Source organism: Schistocerca piceifrons, chromosome 7 (assembly GCF_021461385.2).
Source record: "Schistocerca piceifrons isolate TAMUIC-IGC-003096 chromosome 7, iqSchPice1.1, whole genome shotgun sequence".
Taxonomy (NCBI): domain Eukaryota; kingdom Metazoa; phylum Arthropoda; class Insecta; order Orthoptera; family Acrididae; genus Schistocerca; species Schistocerca piceifrons.
In genome coordinates this window covers 73,347,123-73,370,473 of record NC_060144.1, presented here as the reverse complement: position 1 = coordinate 73,370,473, position 23,351 = coordinate 73,347,123, and the positions used below count along the sequence as shown (strand labels likewise).

Sequence of the window (23,351 nt, the reverse complement as noted above, 5' to 3'; positions counted from 1 at the left end):
ATTTCAGCACCTTTAATCAGACTATAATAGTCACCTTAATAATACAGTCTTAAGACTGGCAGAAATCTCATTTCACATCATTCAACAGCACTTGAATTTAGTGTGTACACGATCATAAGGCATGAACCCTGTACATATGCATGAGAGTGTAACAATGCAAGGGAAGAAGTGAAAAAAAAAATGGAGGTAGTACGCTTGAATTGAAAACGACAAACATGTTTTAAAAAGTGATATAGACCAATTTAATATGCAGAGGTATAATGGCCTATTTCTTACTTATACTGTTATGTATGTAATTAACCTGTGTGGAACTGCATGCAAAACATCATGGAACCCATTTATAATTTCACTCATGATATCGTGTGATAAAAGGTTGCCTTTTCTGTTCCAGAATATCGATAACATCGGAACAGTTCTACGGGTGTCAGTGTACATGTCGTTCATGATATACGAAGTGTTCATGTATTGCTGGTACGCGCACAATATCATCGATCAGGTATGTAAGTTGCTGTCGAATAACATTTTACAAAATAAAGGAAGAAAAAGTATGACTTAGGTGCAAATTAACAGCACTGCTACACCGCAGTGAATATCATGCGCGACATCGTAAAACGATGCTAAGTGAAGTCTTTGGCCAGTATTTAGTTCTGTTCTGCACACTAGTTAGCTGTAAGATGCCGCTAATTGTTAAGCTACTTATCAGATCTAATTACTATAGTAAAGTTGTGATTAGCGAAAAAGTGTATGGCTGATTTCATGCGGCCCCTCACGGAATTCCTCTCGTGCTTCAATGTCTTCATCTCAGAGTAGCACTTGTAAACTTCGTTCTCAATTACTCTACTGGCCATTAAAATTTCTACACGACAAAGATAATGTGCTGCAGACGTGAAATTTAATCGACAAGAAGAAGATGCTACGATATGCAAATGATAAGCTTTTCAGAGATTTCAAACAAGGTTGGCGCCGATGGCGGCACCTACAACGTGTTCACACAAGGAAAATTTCCAACCGATTTCTCATACACAAACATCAGTTGACCGGCGTTGCCTAGTGAAACGTTGTTGTGATGCCTCGTGTAAGGAGGAGAAATGCATACCATCACGTTTCCGACTTTGATAAAGGACGTAGCCTACAGCGATTGCGGTTTATCGTATCGTGACATAGCTGCTCGCGTTGGTCGAGATCCAATGACTGTTAGCAGAATATGGAATCGGTGGGTTTAGGAGGGTAGTACGGAACGCCGTTCTGGATCCCAACGGCCTCGTATCACTAGCAGTCGAGATGACAGGCATCTGGCTCTAACGGATCGTGCAGCTACGTCTCGATCCCTGAGTCAACAGATGGGGACGTTTGCAAGACAACAACCAACTGCACGACACGAACAGTTCGACGACGTTTGCAGCAGCATGGACTATCAGCTCGGAGGCCATGGCTTCGGTTACCTTTGACGCTGCATCACACACAGAAGCGCCTGCGATGGTGTACTCAACGACGAACCTGGGTGCACGAATGGCAAAACGTCAATGTTTCGGATGAATCCAGGTTCTGTTTACAGCATCATGATGGTCGCTTCGGTGTTTGGCGACATCGCGGTGAACGCACATTGGAAGCGTGTATTCGTCATCGCCATACTGGCGTATCACCTGGCGTGATAGTATGGGGTGCTATTGGTTACACGTCTCGGTCAACTCTTATTCACATTGACGGCACTTTGAACAGTGGACGTTATATTTCCGATGTGTTACGACCCGTGACTCTACCCTTCATTCGATCCCCGCGAAACCCTACATTTCAGCAGGATAATGCACGACCTGTACGGGCCTTTCTGGATGCAGAAAATGTTCGACTGCTGGCCTTGTCTGCACATTCTCCAGATCTATCACCAATTGAAAGCATCTGGTCAATGGTGGCCGAGCAATTTGCTAGTCACAATACGCCAGTCACTGCTGTTGATGAACTGTGGTATCGTGTTGAAGTTGCATGAGCAGCTGTACCTGTACGCGCCATCCAAGCTCTGTTTGACTCAATGCCCAGGCGTATTAAGGCCGTTATTATGGCCAGAGGTGGTTGTTCTGTGTACTGATTTCTCAGGATCTATAGATCCTAATTGTGTGAAAATGTAATCATATATCAGTTCTAGTATAATATATTTGTCCAATGAATACCCGTTTATCATCTACATTTCTTCGTGGTGTAGCAATATTAATGTCCAGTGGTGTATTTGCTGCATATATTCCAATCCCTGTCTTCCTCTACAGTTTTTACCCTCTACAATTCTCTCTTGTACCATGGACGTTATTCCCTCGTTCCACAACATCTCGTATCACCCTGTCCCTTCTTCTTGTAAATGTTTCCTGTGTGCTCTGTTCTTCGCCGATTCTGGGAAGAACCTCATCACTCCTTCTCTTACAAGCCTACTTGATTTTCAGTATTCTTCTCTAGCAACACATTTCAAATGCTTCTATCCCCTTCTGGTCCGGTTTTACCATTATGCATTACGAGACAATGCTATGTTCATTATGGACATTCTCAGAAATATTTTCCTCAATAATGTCTATGTTAGGTGCCACTGAACTTCTCTTGGCCAGAATTGCCCTCCTTGCCTGCGCTGATCTGCTTTTTGTACCATCCATGTTTTATCCGTCATGGCTTATTTTTCTTACAAGATAGCAGAATTCCTTAACTTCGCCTACTATAGGCTACCAAATCTGGTTTTACGTTTCTCGCTATTCTCATTTCCCCTTTGACTTGTTTCGGTTTATTCGCAATCCATATTCTGTACTCATTAGTTGTGATCAGTTTACTTGATTCAGTAGATCCTGTAAGACCGCTTTACTTTCACTGAGGATTGAAATACCACCAGAGAATCTTATCATTGATACCATTTCACCCTCCAAAATTTAATCCTAACCATGAACCTTTCTTTATAGTTCCGCCATTGCTTCTCGATGTATGGGTTGAACAGCAGAGGCGAAAGACTGCATCCCTGTCTTACATCCTTTACAGCACTTCGTTTTTGGTCATCCAGTCTTATTGTTCCCTGTTGGTTCTTTTACAAGTTGTATGTCACCCGTCTTTCCGTACATCTTACTCCTATTGTTCTAAGAATTTCGAATGTCTTCCACCATTTCATACTGTCGAACTCTTTCTCTAGATTAACAGATCTTACGAGTGTACCTTGATTTTTCTTCAGTCTTGTTCCCATTATGAAACACAAAGCCAGGAATGCCTCTCTGGCGCGTTTACCTGTCCTAAAGCCAAACTGATAGTCTGGTAACAGATCTTTAGTTTTCTTTTCCATCCTTCAGCATGTCACTGTTGCCAACAACTTGGAAGCATGAGATGTTAAGGTGACTGTACTTGTACGGTTGTCTTCACACCTATGCGCTCTTGCTGTCCGATATTGCGGATGATATCTTTCCAAAAGTGTGATGGTACGTCTCCAGTGTCATAGACTCTAGACGCCAGCTTGAATAGTCGTTTGGTCCAAATTCCTCCAATGAAATTCCGATAGAATGTTATCTATTCCTTCTGCTTTATTTGATCTAAAATCTTCGGGATCTCTTCTGCTTTATTTGATCTAAAATCTTCGGGATCTCTTTTAAATTCTGACTCGTATAGTGGGTCTGCTACGTGTTCCCGTTCTTTTGTCAACTCTTCCCTCTCATACAGGCCTTCAATGTACTCTTTTCACCTATCCACTCTTTCTTCTGAATTTACCAGTGAAATTTCCTTTGCACGCTCTGTTACGACCCTTTCTTTTAATTGAACGGAAGATTGTTTTCGCTTTTCTATGTGCTGAGTAATTATTCCGACGATTATTTCTTTTTCGATTTCTTCACATTTTCCCTGCAACCATTTCACTTTGGTTGCCCAATTTCCTTCCTGAGTGATTTATATTGCTCTGTTCCCGTTTTCTCCTGAACATTTTTGTACTTCGCGTTTCTTCGATTAAATGAAGTATTTCTTCTGTTATCCCGTTCTCTGGTTGGAGTTACCTTCCTCATGCGCATGTCAGAGCGTCTAACTTCTATGATTGCCCTTTTGGTAAATGTCACGCCTTAAACTGAGCTGCATACTGTTACGTTCGTTACCGCAGTATCCACATCCTTAGCGAACATCAAAGGCGTATTTCAATATCCACATTCATTCTTACGTACGATTCTCTTAAACTACAGTCTGTTCTTCATTATTACTAATTTATGGTACGAGTCTAAATCTGCTCCTGGATATGCTTTAAAATCCAGTATCTGACTTCGTAATCTCTGCCTGAGCATGATGTGGTCCATCTGGAATCTAGACGTGTCTCTGGTCTTTTCCACGTATACGTCCTACTCTTGTGATTCGAGAGGAAAGTGTTCGCAATTACCATCTGACTTTTATTGCAGAACTCAATGTCTGTCGTCTCTCATTCCTACTGCCTAGACTGTATTCTCCCGCAAGCTTACCTTCTTTTTCCCTTCAACAGCGTCCCAGTCCCCCATAATTGTTAGATGTTCATCTCCATTTACACACTGAACTACTTGTCCAATATCTCATATATTTTCTCTGTATCTTCATCTTTTTCATGCGACTTCAGTATGTATACCGGAACTGACGTTATCGGTATTGGCTTTCTGTCGAATCTGATGAGACGAACCTTGTCACTGAACTGTTCACTGTAGTTACCTACTCATAAAGAATCCTGTTCTCGTTATACCACTTTCGGTTACTGTTGATATTACCCCATATTCATCTGAACAGAAATCCATCTTCTTTCCATTCCACTGACGCCCACTGTATCTAGATTGAGCCTTTCCATTTCCATTTTGAGATTTTCTACCTTTCCTGTTACGTTTCATATAAAAATGCGTTCAAACTTCTGATATTCCATGATCCGAGCAAGAGGAAACACAATATTTTCAAAAATAAGGATTCTGTTTCTCCGATTAGAAGCTTATTAAGGAATAAGCTGTCTAGTGGTAGCGTCTTTGTCAAGTAGTTTAAGTTCTAGCTGCTACACACACACACACACACACACACACACACACACACACACACACACACACACACGCCGGCCGAAGTGGCCGAGCGGTTCTAGGCGCTACAGTCTGGAACCGCGCGACCGCTACGGTCGCATGTTCGAATCCCGCCTCGGGCATGGATGTGTGTGATGTCCTTAGGTTAGTTAGGTTTAAGTTGTTCTAAGTTCTAGGGGACTGATGACCGCAGAAGTTAAGTCTCATAGTGCTCAGAGCCATTTGAACCATTTTATCACACACACACACACACACACACACAAACACACACACACACACACACACACGCTGTCTTCTGCCGTTCCTTTATGTGTGTCATGTTGCCGGGACAGCCCCATTTGGTGCTTAGTCACTCTGGCCTCAAGCCTTCTGACGTCCAACTTCCTGTGCATGTCTGAAAATCGGTTGACAAAGTGCTACAGCAGTTTCATTCATTTGCACCTAGTAGTCAGTACATTACGTTTCTTTATCTAGAGCGTCGCTAAGTTGTACAGAACAATTTACGTGGAAGCCAGCATCTTGGTACAAACGCCAAGTTTTTGGGATACAGTACTTAAGGAAAAAAATGGCTCTGAGCACTATGGGACTTAACATCTGTGGTCATCAGTCCCCTAGGACTTAGAACTACTTAAACCTAACTAACCTAAGGACATCACACACATCCATGCCCGAGGCAGGATTCGAACCTGCGACCGTAGCAGTCGCGCGGTTCCGGACTGCGCGCCTAGAACCGCGAGACCACCGCGGCCGGCACAGTAATTAAGGAGTCTCTCGAAATAAAGATGGCGGATATTGTAATAAGCAGGGGCGAATGTCTGAATCTAAACGAGGCTTGGGTTCCGGTACACAACTTGCTAAAATCCTGCTTTCCATCACAGCCACCAGAGCTGGGAGACGCTAAAAGAACGTGCGTTTTAGAAGATAGTAAGGGATCTGAAAAATGAAAGAGCATCAAGGGGGTGGTGGGTATCGAGAGTCCAGAGCAGCTATGAACAGCGGCGCGGGGCCGTACTTTGCACTCTGGTTGGAATACAGGCAGTGCACGTAAGAGCAAAAGTTCGCAGCACCTGGGTCGGGCGTCAAAACTTTGTGCACACATAAAATGGAAAACTCGACTTTACACCCCGAAATGCACCATTTGGGTAGCAGTCGTGATCTCTTCTGAGAGGACGTTATTGTGGCCTATCGTTATTTGAAGTTCAAGAAACTTAAAAAAGAAAGGTAGTGGTGGGCGCACCTTTAAAATGCTGTTTCGCGTGCGTTATCCCAACATGAATACAAATTTCACGAATCCATACTGTTTTCACTAAAAACGGCTAGTCTGACAAAGCAGATCACAAATCTTCGACTTGTTGTTTCTGCTGCTGTGGAGCCAATCATTACAATGAGGTAAGTTGGTGAAAGTGTGTAAATGGCTAAAAAACACCACAGGAAAATTTTATTTTTTGTTACACTACCTGGTATGGCACTTTATTCGTTGTGGTACCTACATAGATAATAGTTACATACTGATAAAGCTAGGACTGAATTTCTAAAATAGTGCAGCTTCGTAGAGTATTGTATGATTAAGTTTGACGAGTATGCAGAAGGAACATTGCGGGATTTGTAGAGAGATTATTTAGCACGGATAGTGTGGCAGTGGGTGAACTCAGTGTAGCGATGGATAACGTTCATCAAGAAACGGAAGAACCCCGTGATGATAAGGAAAGCCCTACATGTTCTCCTCGGCGACGACCAGCTGCTCATCGAGAAGCAACTGCAATTTTGCTTTCAGTTGTCTTTTATACCTGACACAAAGCTTCCTGAAAACAGGGAACATAGGCTGAAATCACATACAGTCAGTATAATCAGCTGACGGCTGTCAGTGTCCTTCCATTTCATTAAGGTTTCGTTTCCAGATTCGGTTTCTATCGGCAAGAAACGGAAAAGAGGAACACGAGGCAGCGGGCCACACCCAGTGACATGAGTTTCATGTGCAATGCGTAGGTACCAGTCGCATCGCAGTCGACCTCCAATGTATGTCATGCATTTTCTCGAGAATTGATAGAGATTTTCTCTTCTTCCACCGTTAGAAACAAATTCGAAAAGTTAGCTATATTCCTTGAGAGAAATATATGGCAAAAGACGCACCAGACATAAACTGGCCAGCGACTACATTCTTCACTGTAAAGTTTTCAAAATATGCATGGTGTTGTAGTAAATTTCGAAGTATCAGAATAACTATGAGAGTAAGAAAAAAACAGCTGTTTATCAGGCTGTGGCATCAGACTGTAAGATGCGCGATAATCCATTTTTTTTTTGGCTAATAGTTTCCTGAAAATCGAACGAGAAAGACTGCACAGCGGATAACAACCACAAATCCAAAAACAGTACATTTCAATTCTTTAGTTAGAAACTATTAGCAGAGACGGATGTAGCTTTGCTTCATCTCCACTAAAAATAATAATAATAAAAAAGAAAGAAAACCAGGCGTACAGGATGAATCGAAATTTCCCTCCCCACGTATCATATGATCCAACGGCCTTGCCGTAGTGGTAACACCGGTTCCCATCAGATGGCCGCAGTTAAGCTCTGTCGGGCTGGGATAGCACTTGGATGGGTCTGCCCAGCGCTGTTAACAAGCGGGGTGCACTCAGCCCTTGTAAGGCAACCGAGGAGCTACTTGATTGAAACGTAGCGGTTCCGGTCTCGCAAACTGAAAGCGGTTTGTTGACCACATGCACCTCCATCTCAGCACGCAATGATGCCTATCGGCTGAGAATGACATGGCGGCCCGTCGGTCCCGTTGGACCTATGTGATCTCTTTCGTAGGGAGTTTAGTTTAGTTTATGTATCGTATAATACAATTATTGTGAAAGGATCGGCACTCCATATTTTCCGAGTGGGTAGGGAAGATATGCGTTTCGGCGTTTTATTGATGTCATCCAAGTGTGAACCAGTGTTATCACTTCCACTATATTTCCATGCCGATTTATTCTGCGTCGCATTTCGAGTGACACAACGTATCGTATCGCATATCGTATTACTTCAGGTTGAATCGCGTGTTACGTTTTCTAGAATTTGAACTAGAAGAATAACGAGAACAGTGAAGTTGTTTGGGGTGTAGAACACGGTAAACATATCGTTGGTCATGTTATATCTAACAACTAGAAGGAGATAAACAAAAGGTATAGAACAAATACCAACATCAAAGTAATATAAACTGTTAAGCATCTGAAATACATCTTCTGATCGGAATATACTACTAAACTACGTTCATCACAAGAATAAACCTGATGTAAACAAACAAAAGCGGTCTGTCAGGAGCCGTAGTTCTCGTACACTGGTGTCGTTCCGCTCTTGGAAATAGGTGCAACTTATTTACTATATATCTTATTACTACATCATTGTAAATAAAATTGGCCGTGCGGTTCTAGGCACTACAGCCTGGAGCCGAGCGACCGCTACGGTCGCAGGTTCGAATCCTGCCTCGGGCATGGATGTGTGTGATGTCCTTAGGTTAGTTAGGTTTAATTATTTCTTAGTTCTAGGCGACTTATGACCTCAGAAGTTAAGTCGCATAGTGCTCAGAGCCATTTTGTAAATAAAATTTTAAGATATTGTGACATATTAACAGACATCAACATATTTCTTAACCCCACTTTATGTTGTAAACTGTTGTGACCGCGACCGGAACGGTCGTGGGGTGGCCGATAAAGCGCGGCGGGACCAAACGGAGAGCGGCCCGCGAACAAAGAAACGAACGGAAATGACGGACACGAAACAACGACGGACGGTGGAGAGAGACATTACGACGAAACACGCAAGAAGAAACGGAGTGACAGAGACAACCTAAAGAAGAATCCAAGACGTCTACAATTAATGAAAACAAAGAACGATAAACACATTCTCTGTTGTCGAGGCGATGTGTCGAGACTCACGCAACGATTACACTCGCTGGCTGAACCTTTTTTTTTCTTCCTTTATTGATTTTCAATTCCCCCCGAAGGGGGCGGGCTGGCAGCAGCTTAGTACGCTGCTCTACAGCCTACAGACTTTTTTTTAAAAAACGGAAGAAGAAAAGAAACAAGAATACAGGCGATAAAACGGTGACTTAAAGTGTAAAATGGCGGAAAAATACGGGAAGTTAAAACAGAAAGCAAAAGGGGTTGGCAATGTTAATAAAAGACACAGGAAGCAGACAAGTAACATAGTACACACACAATTAAAAACACATGGCGACAGTCTGGTTTCTGTTCGCAAGAGACAGAAAGCACACCCAGCGACAGTATGATGGCTGTTCGCAACACTTCCCAAAAAACGCAACACGGAACACTCACTGTAAAACACTCACTGGAAAACACTGCACGAAAATGGCGGCACAAAGATGACACTTTCGAGCCAAAGGCAGATGGGGGGGGTGGGGTACCTGGAGGAGGAGGAGGAGGAGGAGGAGGAACAAGGAGGGAGGAAAGAAATAAACGAAAAAGGGGGAGGGGGGAGGAACCAGGGAGGGAGAGGACTAATAAAGGGGGAGAGGCGCAAGGCTGACGCGAGAGGGAATGAGAGGAGTCAGAGGAGGGAAATGCAAAAGGACTCGGGGGAGAGAAGGGGGCAGAGAGAGGGGAAGTGGGGAAAAAAGGCTTTCTGAACGAGAGGAAGGCGCTTAAATACTCTACCGGAGGCGCCGCTATTGGCTGCTGGAACCACGTGTTCCACTGTGGCGCCCTCACACTAAGGCTGGGCGCAAATTGAGTCGCGTATAGCACGTGTGACGTGACACTAGGCTACAGCGCGACACGCACGTGCCGCACGGGTCGCGCGGGTGCAGCGCATATTGCGACGCGTACACCATACTTCGCACGCGCCGACTGGCGACGCTCTACGCTGACTGAACCGAAGCGCAGGCAACCTCTTATCTTTCTCAAACGATTTTACAGAATCTATTCTCTGAAAATATATGATTTTTGCCTTACTTGTAGCGTTTATATGTCAGCTTCGTGATGAAGTGCCCATCACCTTGCTAATGACCATTCTTATTGTGATGTACACATTTTAGTGGGACACTACGCAAAACTCAAAAAGTTTGCAACGAAAATTAGGGGTCGCTATGATTTTGCGTTTGGGGCGTGTTACACCATATGTTGCTGCGTATGAAATTCAGCTAACATGCTGATTTTTTGTTTAGACTTGGGAGGAGGTCTCTAACTGCCTCCGATCTCGAGAAAATGAATCCCATGTAGCGCGCTCACTTCCGATCTCACGCCCGCGAGAATGAAATACTCGCAACATCTCTCGTATCTCCTAAACCGCTCGAGACATCGAAACGAAAGTTTGGCGAATGATAGCACACAAGGAGGAGAGTGTTTTGCCAATTATTAAACATACGTAACTTTCTTATCTATGGGGATATATAATTACTTATACTTCTTTTTTTATTTATTTCACTCCAGTGGCTGTAATTTCTTAAGAGTTATCGACAGCTAGCGAAACAAGAGCTTCCTAGTATGAAAATAAACGTGAAATTTCTTCTTTTATGTTACTGCAAACCGATACTACGATGTTTTTCGTAAGCTGTTGGCTCTGTGATTGCCAATTACTTGATTAATGAGGCCCTCCGTTTCGGAATTCTGTCTGAATAGCTGATGTGAGATGAGTTTGGCAAATTACATTGTGACAAAGGAAGTACAATTAAACCAGTCACCAAGAGAAATGTGGCCTTTACTCATAAATGGTGATGCTTCTTCGAATGAGAAAAGGTTAACAACTCACACAAAAACAGATTGGCAATTCTGTTGGAATTTTGGTGGAATCCCCGTAACCCATCGTATTTTTAACACTGAGCGACTGGAATGGAAACTTACCAAAGGATTTTATTCCTTCTCTTGATGTGAGCAGTATTAAAATAATGACGAGCGTTCCTTCAGGCGGAATGATAGGCACATGCCAGATACTGGTTACTCACCTAGGGCTTGCTAAACTGACAATGTGTGATCGCGAATAAAATAGTTGTTTTTGAGAAAAGTAAACAATTGATCTGTCGCACAACACAATGGTGAGTGTATTGTCAGCCGTGAAGGATAATGCGCGTGACAGGAATGCACAAGCTAGCCATGTGTGCCTTGTGAGATGGAGTTGGAAAAACATTTTCATGAAAGTAGATCTGCCTTTGTCAGCAGCACATTTCAACAAATTAATATATGTAATCATAACACTCTTTTAGGATACTCCTAGTTTCGTAATAATACCGACCATTTTCTTCATTTGTGTAGCCTGTGGTTGTATAATTAGTTTATTAATGCTGATAATGTCCATGCAACAATTGAAAGGCTTTTTCCCATCACGGCGAACTAATTAAAACATTGTCATTTGTGACTGCTTTTCGACTGTTTCTAGCTTGCAGTGGAAATATGTTGTTCACATGCATGTAGTACAGTGTGTCTTATTACATTATTACATCCATATCAGAGTAATCACAGGGCATATGGCTGGGCTACTTTTCCGCTCCCCGCCTCAAATTTCCCACGGTGCTAGCGAGGCAAGCGCGACGCGCGGCGCGAGAAACTGTACCTCAACCACAACGCCGCGCGACCTGGCGCAGGCGCGTGTCGCGTCCCAGTCGCGTCGCGTCGCGTCGCAGTTTGCGCGGTCCCATTTGAACCTGAGATGTTACAAAAAGGCGCGCTGCGCTGCGTCGCACCACACGCGCTATACGCGTCCAAGATCTGAAGTATAGAAGTTTCACTGTGATTACTCTGATATGTATGTAATGATGTAATACGACACACTGTACTACATGCATGTTGAACAACATATTTCCACTGCAAGCTAGAAACAGTCGAAAAGCAGTCACAAATAACAACGTTTTAATTAGTTCGCCGTGATGAGAAAAAGCATTTCAGTTGTTGAATGGACATTATCAGCATTAATAAACTAATTATACAGGCTACACAAATGAAGAAAATGGTCGGTATTATTACGAAAGTAGGAATATCTTAAAAGAGTGTTATGATTAGATATATTTAATTTGTTGAAATGTGCTGCTGACAAAGGCAGATCTACTTTCATGACAATGTTTTTCGAACTCCATCTCACAAGGCACACGTGGCTAGCTTGTGCATTCCTGTAACGCGCATTATCCTTCACTGCTCACAATACACCGATCATTGTGTTTTGCTACAGATCATTTGTTTATTTTTCTCAATAACAACTATTTTATTCGCGATCACGCATTGTCAGTTTAGCAAGCCCTAGGTGAGTAAAGAGTATCTGGCATGTGCCTATCATTCCGCCTGAAGGAACGCTCGTCATTATTTTAATACTGCTCACATCAAGAGAAGGAATAAAATCCCTTGGTAGGTTTCCATTCCAGTCGCTCTGTGTTAAAAATACGATGGGTTACGGGGATTCCACCAAAATTCCAACAGAATTGCCAATCTGTTTTTGTGTGAGTTGTTAACCTTTTCTCATTCGAAGAAGCATCACCATTTATGAGTAAAGGCCACATTTCTCTTGGTGACTGGTTTAATTGTACTTCCTTTGTCACAATGTAATTTGCCAAACTCATCTCACATCAGCTATTCAGACAGAATTCCGAAACGGAGGGCCTCATTAAACAAGTAACTGGCAATCACAGAGCCAACAGCTTACGAAAAACATCGTAGTATCGGTTTGCAGTAACATAAAAGAAGAAATTTCACGTTTATTTTCGTACTAGGAAACTCTTGTTTCGCTAGCTGTCGATAACTCTTAAAAAATTACAGCCACTGGAGTGAAATAAATAAAAAAATAAGTATAAGTAATTATATATCCCCATAGATAAGAAAGTTACGTATGTTTAATAATTGGCAAAACACTCTCCTCCTTGTGTGCTATCATTCGCCAAACTTTCGTTTCGATGTCTCGAGCGGTTTAGGAGATACGAGAGATGTTGCGAGTATTTCATTCTCGCGGGCGTGAGATCGGAAGTGAGCGCGCTACATGGGATCCATTTTCTCGAGATCGGAGGCAGATAGAGATCTCCTCCTGAGTCTAAACAAAAATTCAGCATGTTAGCTGAATTTCATGCGCAGCAACATGTGGTGTAATACGCACCAAACGCAAAATCATAGCGACCCCTAATTTTCGTTGCTAACTTTTTGAGTTTTGCGTAGTGTCTTACTAAAATGTGTACATCACAATAAGAATGGTCATTAGCGAGGTGACGGGCACTTCGTCATGAAACTGACATACAACGCTACTAGTAAGGCAAAAATCATATATTTTCAGAGAATAGTTTCTGTAAAATCGTTTGAGAAAGATAAGAGTTTGCGCGCGCTTCGGTTCAGTCAGCGCAGAGCGTCGACAGTCGACGCATGTGGTTTTCGTGACACAAATTTTCTTGGAGGTCCAGTACTGTATTTTCGTGTTTGGTTCTTTATTATGGTATAATGTCATTCGTCCCAGAAAATGAAAATTTGCACTTGAAATTTAACGAAGTTGAAAGTAGCCAATAGAAACACTGTGTAGTAAATATAAGGCCGAGTAACATAACTACAAACAGCAAAAACCATTTTGCATCATCCCGGTTCCCAGAACTCCTGAAGATAGACGTTGACTGTTGATATGCTATCACAGACACAGTCCCTTTCACTGTTCACTAAACCTGGCCAAATACGTAAACAACCATGCATGAGCAGCGCCTATTAGAGTAGAGTGGCCAGCATGTTCTCCAAACATGAACCCTGTCGAACATGCCTGGGATAGATTGAAAAGGGTTGTTTATGGCCGACGTGACCCACCAACCACTCTGAGGGATCTACGCCGAATCGCCGTTGAGGAGTGGGACAATCTAGACCAACAGGGCCTTGATGAACTTGTGGATAAGATGCCACGATGAATAGAGGCACGAATCAATGCAGGACGTGCTATTGCGTATTAGAGGTGCTGGTGCGTACAGCAATCTGGACCACCACCCCTGAAGGTCTCGCTGTATGATGGTGCAACATGTAATGCGTGGTTTTTATGAGCAATAAAAACGGTGGAAATGATGTTTATGTTGAACTCTATTCCAACTTTCTGTTCAAGTTCCGGAACTCTCGGAACCGAGGTGATGGAAACCTTTTTTTTTGTTTGTATAAACGTGATGTAATCGGTAACACCGTGGATTATGTGTGTACATGTGGCCAGCAACTCACAAGTCATTGCGTTCTATAAATATTTTTTGTTCGATTTGAATACCTAAATTATTGAAACACGAAATTCATCGAGTATATGGTAATTAACTCGTGCTGGACCATTCTTTAACAAAAATGCACGTCTTCTCGTTTCTAATTACATTTCGCATGAAAAATTCTGGTTTTCATTGCAGATACACATTCTTAATTATCGATATTTTATAAAAGATTTTTGAAGTAAAGAAAACATTACACAATTAAAATTTCTGGAGAAAAATGAATAATAAAATACTCAGTCTTTGAATATACCCATCGCTTTGTACGACAGATGTGGTCTCGCACGAGCAAGAGTGATAAGCCTAGTAGAAACATGGAAAACAATTTTCACGGCGTCGAGCACACGGCATAAATGCTGAATTTTTACAGTTTTCGCGTTAACGCTGCAATCTGAACCCAATAGAATTGATCCGAATTCAAGTTAAGGGGGGTAGGACGTCAAACAGGCCGACTTGGAGCAGGAAAGGCACCACAGGACATTTTAATCTCCACTCTCTATACATTTACAAATAAAGTCATAGAACTTTCTCAGGATCACCAGGAAGGATTCAGGATTCACTCTCATAGCGGTGGAAGTTCAAAAACATAACAAAATAATTTTTTTACATGTGAAATTTCATCATTTTTCTCACTCACTATTGGCTGCATTTCTTGCTATAGGTACACTTTTCTTCATGAGAAAGAGAGGTTCTTCGATGAATTTTGCACAGCATACAAACCGTATTTACAGGTTATGAAACTCTTGAAATTTCCAAATATAGTAAGAATGGTGGTAAAAACTGAGAAAATTAACTACAAAATTTGAGCTTTTTCTATACATGAAGGTTAAAATGTAACAGCTCATTCATTTTTTCATAAATTAAATAAATTCTAGATTTTCGTACACCTCTAAGTATGGTTTGTATGGTGTGCAAACTTCAGCGAAGTACCTCTCTTACTTATGAAGAAAGGCTTACCTAAAGCAAGAAATGCAGCCGATAGTAAGTGAAAAAATGATGCAATTTCACATGTAAAAAAATTATTTTGTTATGTTTTTGAACTTCCCCTGGTATGAGTGTGAATTCTGAATGCTTCCTGGTCATTGTGACAAAGCTTTATGAATTTATTTGTAAAAGTATAGAAAGTGGAAATTAAAATGTTCTGTGGCCCTTTTCCTGCTCCAAGTCGGCCATTTGACGTCCAACCCCGTTAGGGGATTTGTAGCGAGAAATAACAAAGACATTTAACCTCCCAAACATACTGGAACTAATGACACGTCACTGCCGAATGATGGTGCAATGAAGAACAGCACGTCATAAAAGTGGAGGAGGAAAGGTGTAATTTTTTGTGGCTTGGGATACCGTTGCTCATCGCCTCGTTATCAACGTAGCAATACTGAAATCTGTTCCTCAGAGACCGATATGGAAGGTGTTCAGAGATTACCAGACGACTGTCTGTAATCTCTTCAGTGGTTCAAAATGGCTCTGAGCACTATGGGACTTAACATCTATGGTCATCAGTCCCCTAGAACTTAGAACTACTTAAACCTAACTAACCTAAGGACATGACACACATCCATGCCCGAGGCAGGATTCGAACCTGCGACCGTAGCGGTCACGCGGTTCCAGACTGAAGTGCCTAGAACCGCACCGCCACACCGGCCGGCAATCTCTTCAGTGGCTTCAATAATTAACTACTTGGTGAAATCCCACCAGTGCGCCTTTACGCAACACACAGCTCATGCAGAAACATTACCTGTGTTAAAATCAGGAATTTTCATCACTCTTCTTTTTTAAGATCGAGAGCATGTTACGTTTTCCATCCAATCACCTGAGAAGCGTATCGCCTGAGTTTCAGCATATATTATTTCTTTCTGTTTGAACCTGAATGACATTCATAGCCACAATGTTCTCTGCTCGTCTCTGTTTACGTCTTTACTGCAGCTCTTCACATCATTGCAGGTTAGCTGGCTCACTTTCCTGGCCAGTGCTGCCGAAGTTAAATGTGCTGGTAAATCTGTTGCCCCGTATTACCGCTAAGTCGATGCACGCGTAACGCACAGCATAAAACGTGTGCTCATTATTGTACTCGACTGTACTGTAGACATCTTGACTTCCGTTCCAAGTGAGACGAAATCCAATGAGTTGCCAGTAAACGCGGAAGAATGCGTAGTGCAATGTTTACATGAGGTTCATTCTTATGATGAATGTACTACTACAATGTTCCACGCTGCCTACCACTGTTGGAGAACCCTCGATGTGTGTGTGCAGAGCTCGCGGATCGCGGAGTCTGCCTACTGCTGCGGCTGGCCTGACGCGCCACCCGCCCTGCAGAGGTCTCTGGCGGTCGTCATCTGTCGCGCGCAACGACCCCTGGCGCTCACTGCCGGAAAGTTCTACTACGTGTCGCGCGCCACCTTCATACAGGTGAGTGTGAAACCTGTCCACTTTCACGCGCAGTAAGCGAGTCCGCTCTTTGACAGTTAACTGGGCCACTTTGAGGGGGGGGGGGGGGTGAACTTGAAACTTCCAGTTAAACCAATAGCATCATCCCTTCTCTACATCTGCAGTTGGCGTAGCACGATGAAGTGCGTGGCACAGAATGCTTTCTTGTACTACATAAAGTGTTCAAAGAATGTGTAGCGCAACTTTTACCGCTTACGAGCGAATGTTTGGAGGGCTGAGATTCAATATGAGCAGGTGAGCAGGGAATGAAACAATAAGCTCAATGGCAGTAAACGTATAGCTCATATCAGAGACAGAAACAAAACTAAAAACCCAAAATAAATGCAGTCTGTTTGAAAGTATACATCTACGAAATGGAAATATTCTACTACGAAAATTTAGAAACCGTGTTGCTCGATCCTTACATTTGAACACGCTTGGATCACCGCTGACCCGCCTCCACATGTTGGCCGCGACACTGTTCGTCGAACTTGTTTCAGCTGGCCCCGGCATGCTCAATAGAGGTCACATCCGCAGATACCTCAGCTCATTCAATTCGTTTCCTTCGTGGATCATGGAGGGAGGTTTCCACGAACCAGTCACAGCGTGTTCGTCATTATCGTCTTGAAAGGCGAGAAATATCAGTGTAATATTCACTATACCTCTGGACAATGGAATGGAGAACAGTCCCGACGCTGAAGAACCTTAACACGCACGATAGCCTTGAGAGGGACCCACCATTCGTTACGGGCTCAAGAAGTGACTGACCCACTTGCATGCTGAACCCGTCGGTGTGGATTCTCATGACGGACATAGGTACATGGTGGCGTCCATACCCATCTCTATCATCAGTTGTCACTTAAACTCTGTACTCGACAAGTGAACAGAATCTGAAGCCACCTATCATGTTTCGGTTCCAAGTGTTCTCTTTATAGGCTATCTTGAGCCACAGCGTTAGGATGGCTTTTTGCCGTTTTTCGTAATGGGCTCCTTTTTGGTTCGTCAGTCTTCTAAGTCTTTCCGCCAGGTATTGCTCTCCTGTGCCAACTCTTCATCTCGGAACACACACCCAACGTCATCAATTATGTGTTGGATAACTTCCAATATTTGTCTTCAGCTACAGATTTTATCTCTATAGCTTCTTCAGGTATAATGTAAGTTATGCCTTGACGTCTTCGTGCACATTAAGAAAAACTTAAGTTGAAAAGAACACACAGAAAATGTTGTGGGGAAGGCTAACCATAGCCTTGAGTTTTATTAGCAGGACACTTAGAAAATCTAACAGACCTACTAAAGAGACTGGCTATACTACACTTGTCCGTCCTCTTTTAGAATACTGCTGCGCGGTAAGGGATTCTTGCCAGATAGGACTGACGGAGTACATCGAAAAAGTTCAAAGGAGAGCAGCACGTTTTGTATTATCGTGAAATGGGGAAGAGAGTGTCACTGAAATGCTACAGGATTTGGGGTGGACATTATTAAAACAAAGGCGTTTTTTTTGCGGCGGAATCTTTTCACGAAATTTCAATCACTAGCTTTTTCCTCCGCATGCGGAAACATTTTTTCGACGCCGATCTACAAGGGCAGAATCGATCACCATCATAAAATAAGGGAAATAAAATCTCGCACGGGAAGATATTCATGTTCGTTTCTTCCGCACGCTGTACCAGCTTGGAATTGTGAAGATGGTTCGATTAACACTGCCAATCACTTAAAGGTGATTTACAGAGCATCCATGTATATGTAGATGTAGAAGCAGATCTTATTTTTTCATTATTTTCAGATGTTCCTCCTCTCCCCCAGTCTGAAGAGAACCTCCTCATTTATCATCTAATCAGACATGCTAATTTTCAACATCCGTCTCTATCACCAAAACTAAAAGGTTTTGATTCTCTTTTCTTCGGATTTTACCACAGGCATGATGTACTTCAATCTAACACTGTGCCCTAGATGTACGTTCTTAGAAATATCTTGATCAAATTATGTCAGATGTTTGATACCACTAGACTTCCTATGACCAGGACTGCCCTCTTTGGCAGAGCTAACCTGCTTCTTATGTCCTCCTTGCTTCACCTGCCGTGTGTTACTTTGTGTCCAATGTAACACAATTCCTTGAATTCTTCACTTTGTGATCACCAATTTTATGTTAATTGTATCACAAACCTCATTTCTGCTACTCCTCGCTAGTTTTGCCTCTCAGTCAACAATGTGGGCTCATAGATGGTTCATTCCAGACAACGGCTTTTGCGGGAATTCCCTCTTCCTCATCTGTTGCGTTCTTCACTGTGAGACAGACATTAAATGTTTCGTGCCAAACCATGGCAACAGAATATTCGATGGACATAGCTGGGTATGGCAGTTTTGTGGACATCTTCCTACACTGACGACGCTTGTGTTTGTAAAGTGAAGATGAGCTCCCTGTCTAAGCTGGAGATGGGTCATTGAGCCATATGGACAGACAGTCCTATTCACGTTTGTCGACACAGCGCTCCAAATTCAGCTGAAATGGGAATCCACGTCCACTTTTGTGCCCATTACACAGTTGTGGGTAATAGCGATTACTTTTAGGCGTCAGTCTCCGATCCAAAAACACAGACTATACAAGTCATCAGGATGGCGCATATATAATGTTGATCATTTTATACGAGGGCAGTTCAATAAGTAATGCAACACATTTTTTTTCTCGGCAAATTTTGGTTGAAAAAACCGGAAATTTCTTGTGGAATATTTTCAAACATTCCCGCTTCGTCTCGTATAGTTTCATTGACTTCCGACAGGCGGCAGCGCTGTACGGAGCTGTTAAAATGGCGTCTGTAACGGATGTGCGTTGCAAACAACGGGCAGTGATCGAGTTTCTTTTGGCGGAATACCAGGGCATCTCAGATATTCATAGGCGCTTGCAGAATGTCTACGGTGATCTGGCAGTGGACAAAAGCACGGTGAGTCGTTCGGCAAAGCGTGTGTCATCATCGCCGCAAGGTCAAGCAAGACTGTCTGATCTCCCGCGTGCGGGCCGGCCTTGCACAGCTGTGACTCCTGCAATGGCGGAGCGTGCGAACACACTCGTTCGAGATGATCGACGGATCACCATCAAACAACTCAGTGCTCAACTTGACATCTCTGTTGGTAGTGCTGTCACAATTGTTCACCAGTTGGGATATTCAAAGGTTTGTTCCCGCTGGGTCCCTCGTTGTCTAACCGAACACCATAAAGAGCAAAGGAGAACCATCTGTGCGGAATTGCTTGCTCGTCATGTGGCTGAGGGTGACAATTTCTTGTCAAAGATTGTTACAGGTGATGAAACATGGGTTCATCACTTCGAACCTGAAACAAAACGGCAATCAATGGAGTGGCGCCACACCCACTCCCCTACCAAGAAAAAGTCTAAAGCCAATACCCTCAGCCGGTAATGTCATGGTTACAGTCTTCTGGGACGCTGAAGGGGTTATTCTTTTCGATGTCCTTCCCCATGGTCAAACGATCAACTCTGAAGTGTATTGTGCTACTCTTCAGAAATTGAAGAAACGACTTCAGCGTGTTTGTAGGCACAAAAATCTGAACGAACTTCTCCTTCTTCATGAGAACGCAAGACCTCACACAAGTCTTCGCACCCGAGAGGAGCTCACAAAACTTCAGTGGATTGTTCCTCCTCATGCACCCTACAGCCCCGATCTCGCACCGTCGGATTTCCATATGTTTGGCCCAATGAAGGACGCAATCCGTGGGAGGCACTACGCGGATGAAGAAGAAGTTATTGATGCAGTACGACGTTGGCTCCGACATCGACCAGTGGAATGGTACCGTGCAGGCATACAGGCCCTCATTTTAAGGTGGCGTAAGGCCGTAGCATTGAATGGAGATTACGTTGAAAAATAGTGTTGTGTAGCTAAAAGATTGGGGAATAGCCTGGTGTATTTCAATGCTGAATAAAACGACCCCTGTTTCAGAAAAAAAATGTGTTGCGTTAATTATTGAACTGCCCTCGTATTTCAGGCAACGGCCTTGCCGCAGTGGATACACCAGTTCCCGTCAGATCACCGAAGCTTAGCGCTGTCGGGCGTGGCCGGCACTTGGATGGGTGACCATCCGGTCGGCCATGCGCTGTTGCAGTTTTTCGGGGTGTACTCAGCCTCGTGATGCCAATAGAGGAGCTGCTCGACCGAATAGTAGCGGCTCCGGTCAAAGGAAAGAATCAAACGACCGGGAGAGCGGTGTGCTGACCCCACGCCCCTCCTATCCGCATCCTCAGCCGAGGATGACACGAAGGTCGGATGGTCCCGATGGGCCACTTGTGGCCTGAAGACGGAGTGTTTTTTTTTATTTTACATTTCACAATAGAGACGTAGATATTACATGGGAAGAGAAGTGTCTAAATCACTTTTGTGCATGCTGATTTATACGAATCCTATCCTCACAGTCATTAGAACTGAATAATTTCGAAGACTGTACACTGAATATCGATTCGTAAAAACAGGAAAGCTGGTTACCATGTGATGTAGGGTGTGCAACAGAGAGGTCTACGTTGTGAGACTGTTTCAGATTTTTCGTAAGCAGTCTTCTAATACAAAGGAGACTGTGAGTAATCACGCCCTAATTCTTTATACATGCCCGATTTCTGTTATTAATTACATCTGACAAGTAAGGAGGTAGTCCTGTGTACAAACATTTCAGAAACAATATACATCACAGACGACAGTATGCTTAGTAGCTAATCCTGCCATTTTGTTTATCAACAGTTGTATTTTTTTGTGATTCTATTGGATATTTCTAAACATTGTTGCGCTAGGTATAAGAAACCTGCCAAACAAACAGATTCATGAGTTACTAAAGAGTTATTTGTTATATTGTAGTAATGTGCGACTGCTTCTTCCATTGCCTGCAGACGTGGACACCACGGAAATCGTTATCGATATAGTTTTTACACAATAGAAATGTGTCTGGTGCTTGACATCTGCAGATCTACAAAAGGTTCGGTATTGAGTCACTGGTGGTTCCCTTTGCCCGAGACTCATATGAGGCTATGCAAGCAGCCATTTTTTCTTCCACTGCTCGAAGCATATATGCAAGTCATTTTCTGTAAGGATTAGCAGGACTTCTGGAATTTCCGTCTTCCTGTTTAGCGAAGGAACACATCCGTGGCACATTAACACGTCCATTGCATAACGCTTTGTTTGGTTTTTTTATAGCTGAGGGGGCAAAGTTTAATGCAGAGAAACAGTTGAGCAAAACGACTTCACAACATATCATTTCTTTATAAAACGACCAGGGTCGGTTTTTTTCTGATAATGTATGCACAAAATGACAAGGTTATAAATAAATTATATACTGAAATGCACAGTTTCTTGTCTCTCTCCATGAAGATAAAAGTTACTAGTTCTTGAACCAGATTGATATAGCTCTCTACTTAGTAATGACGTACATCCGCTCTCTCGTCGAAAGGCCCATACCCAAGGACCGGAAAATTGCACAAATCACGCTAATACCCAAGAAAGGAAATACGAGTAATCCATTGAAGTACGCACCGATATCACTAACGTTCAATTTCAGTAGGATTTTGGAACATATACTCCCCTCGAACGTTATGAATTACCTCGAAGAATACGATTTATTGAGAAATAGTCAGCAGTGATTCAGGAAACATCTTTCTAGTGAAACACAAGCACGTCTTTACTCTCACGAACTAATGAGTGCTATCCGCAGATGACCTCAAATTGATTCCATATTTTTAGAATTCCGGACGACTTTCGACATCGCTGCTCACAAGCGGCTTCTAATCAAATTGACTGACGAGGAACGAAGTGTGCGACCCTCAGTCGTTACTGAAGATTTGGTTCAGGAAATTGTTGAAAAAGTGAGGGACTACAGGTGCTTTATGATTTTGACATTATGTGATGAGTTTTGTCAAGTGTCTAGAAGTATGTTTATGCAGTTCTTACAGAAGGTTTAAATTATAGAAAGTTATCCGCAGGCAACAGATTTCTACGAGAGTGGTATTCAAAGCTATTTGTATGACAAGTTAAGTGCCTTAATATTGGTAGGAATTATGCAGAAAAGTATAATAAAGAACACGCTTTCATGTAAAAATAAAATTACTCAGAAAAGTCTACTTGTATTACTTTTATTTCAAAACAGTACTTACCTAAAAGACACATCTCGTATATAAACGGCCGATAATGCCATTCCATCATTTCCAATTTTTACTTAGTGTAGACTTCATACGAGGCGAAGACGTGGGTTAATATACCTGTCGGATTAAAATTCCTGTGAAGGCATTCTTCAGTGTATTAGGTTATTTTTGCGAGTAATTTAACTAAACGTCTGTGAAAAGTTATAAGTCATAGCTCTTCTGCGCTCAGCACTAGACTGTTTTATTCTATCCTCTAATCTATTTTAGACGACAGTGCGCTGAAGTAACCGTCAATATTTCTTTTTCAGTTGATCAACGCCTCATACACCTACTATGCATTGCTGAGACAAATGAGCGATCGCTGAACAACACCCTTTTAGGTTCCGGGAAGACATCCAAGAAACAACAGGACTTACATTTATTTCAACTGAGTGGTTTAGAATCAAGGAACTATACTTATATTCGGTTTGTTACATACTGAAATTTATAATCTTCATTTAACTGTTTGACACGAAACAAACACCTGTGAACGGATTCCACATTACAAATCGGAAGAAATTGCATCTGTGAAATGCGAGTCATACATATAACG

At 42.7% G+C, this 23,351-nt stretch overlaps 1 protein-coding gene across 1 annotated transcript in view; it reads left to right on the top strand.

The window, feature by feature from the left end:
• LOC124805435 (odorant receptor Or2-like) overlaps window positions 1-23,124 on the top strand; it is a 39,737-nt gene extending 16,613 nt beyond the window's left edge. The window contains exons 3-5 of the mRNA XM_047265997.1: window positions 392-496; window positions 16,459-16,614; window positions 23,068-23,124. Coding sequence (XP_047121953.1) covers window positions 392-496; window positions 16,459-16,614; window positions 23,068-23,124 — 318 coding nt within the window. The remainder of the gene's footprint in view (window positions 1-391; window positions 497-16,458; window positions 16,615-23,067) is intronic.
• The last annotated feature ends 227 nt before the right edge of the window (window positions 23,125-23,351 follow it).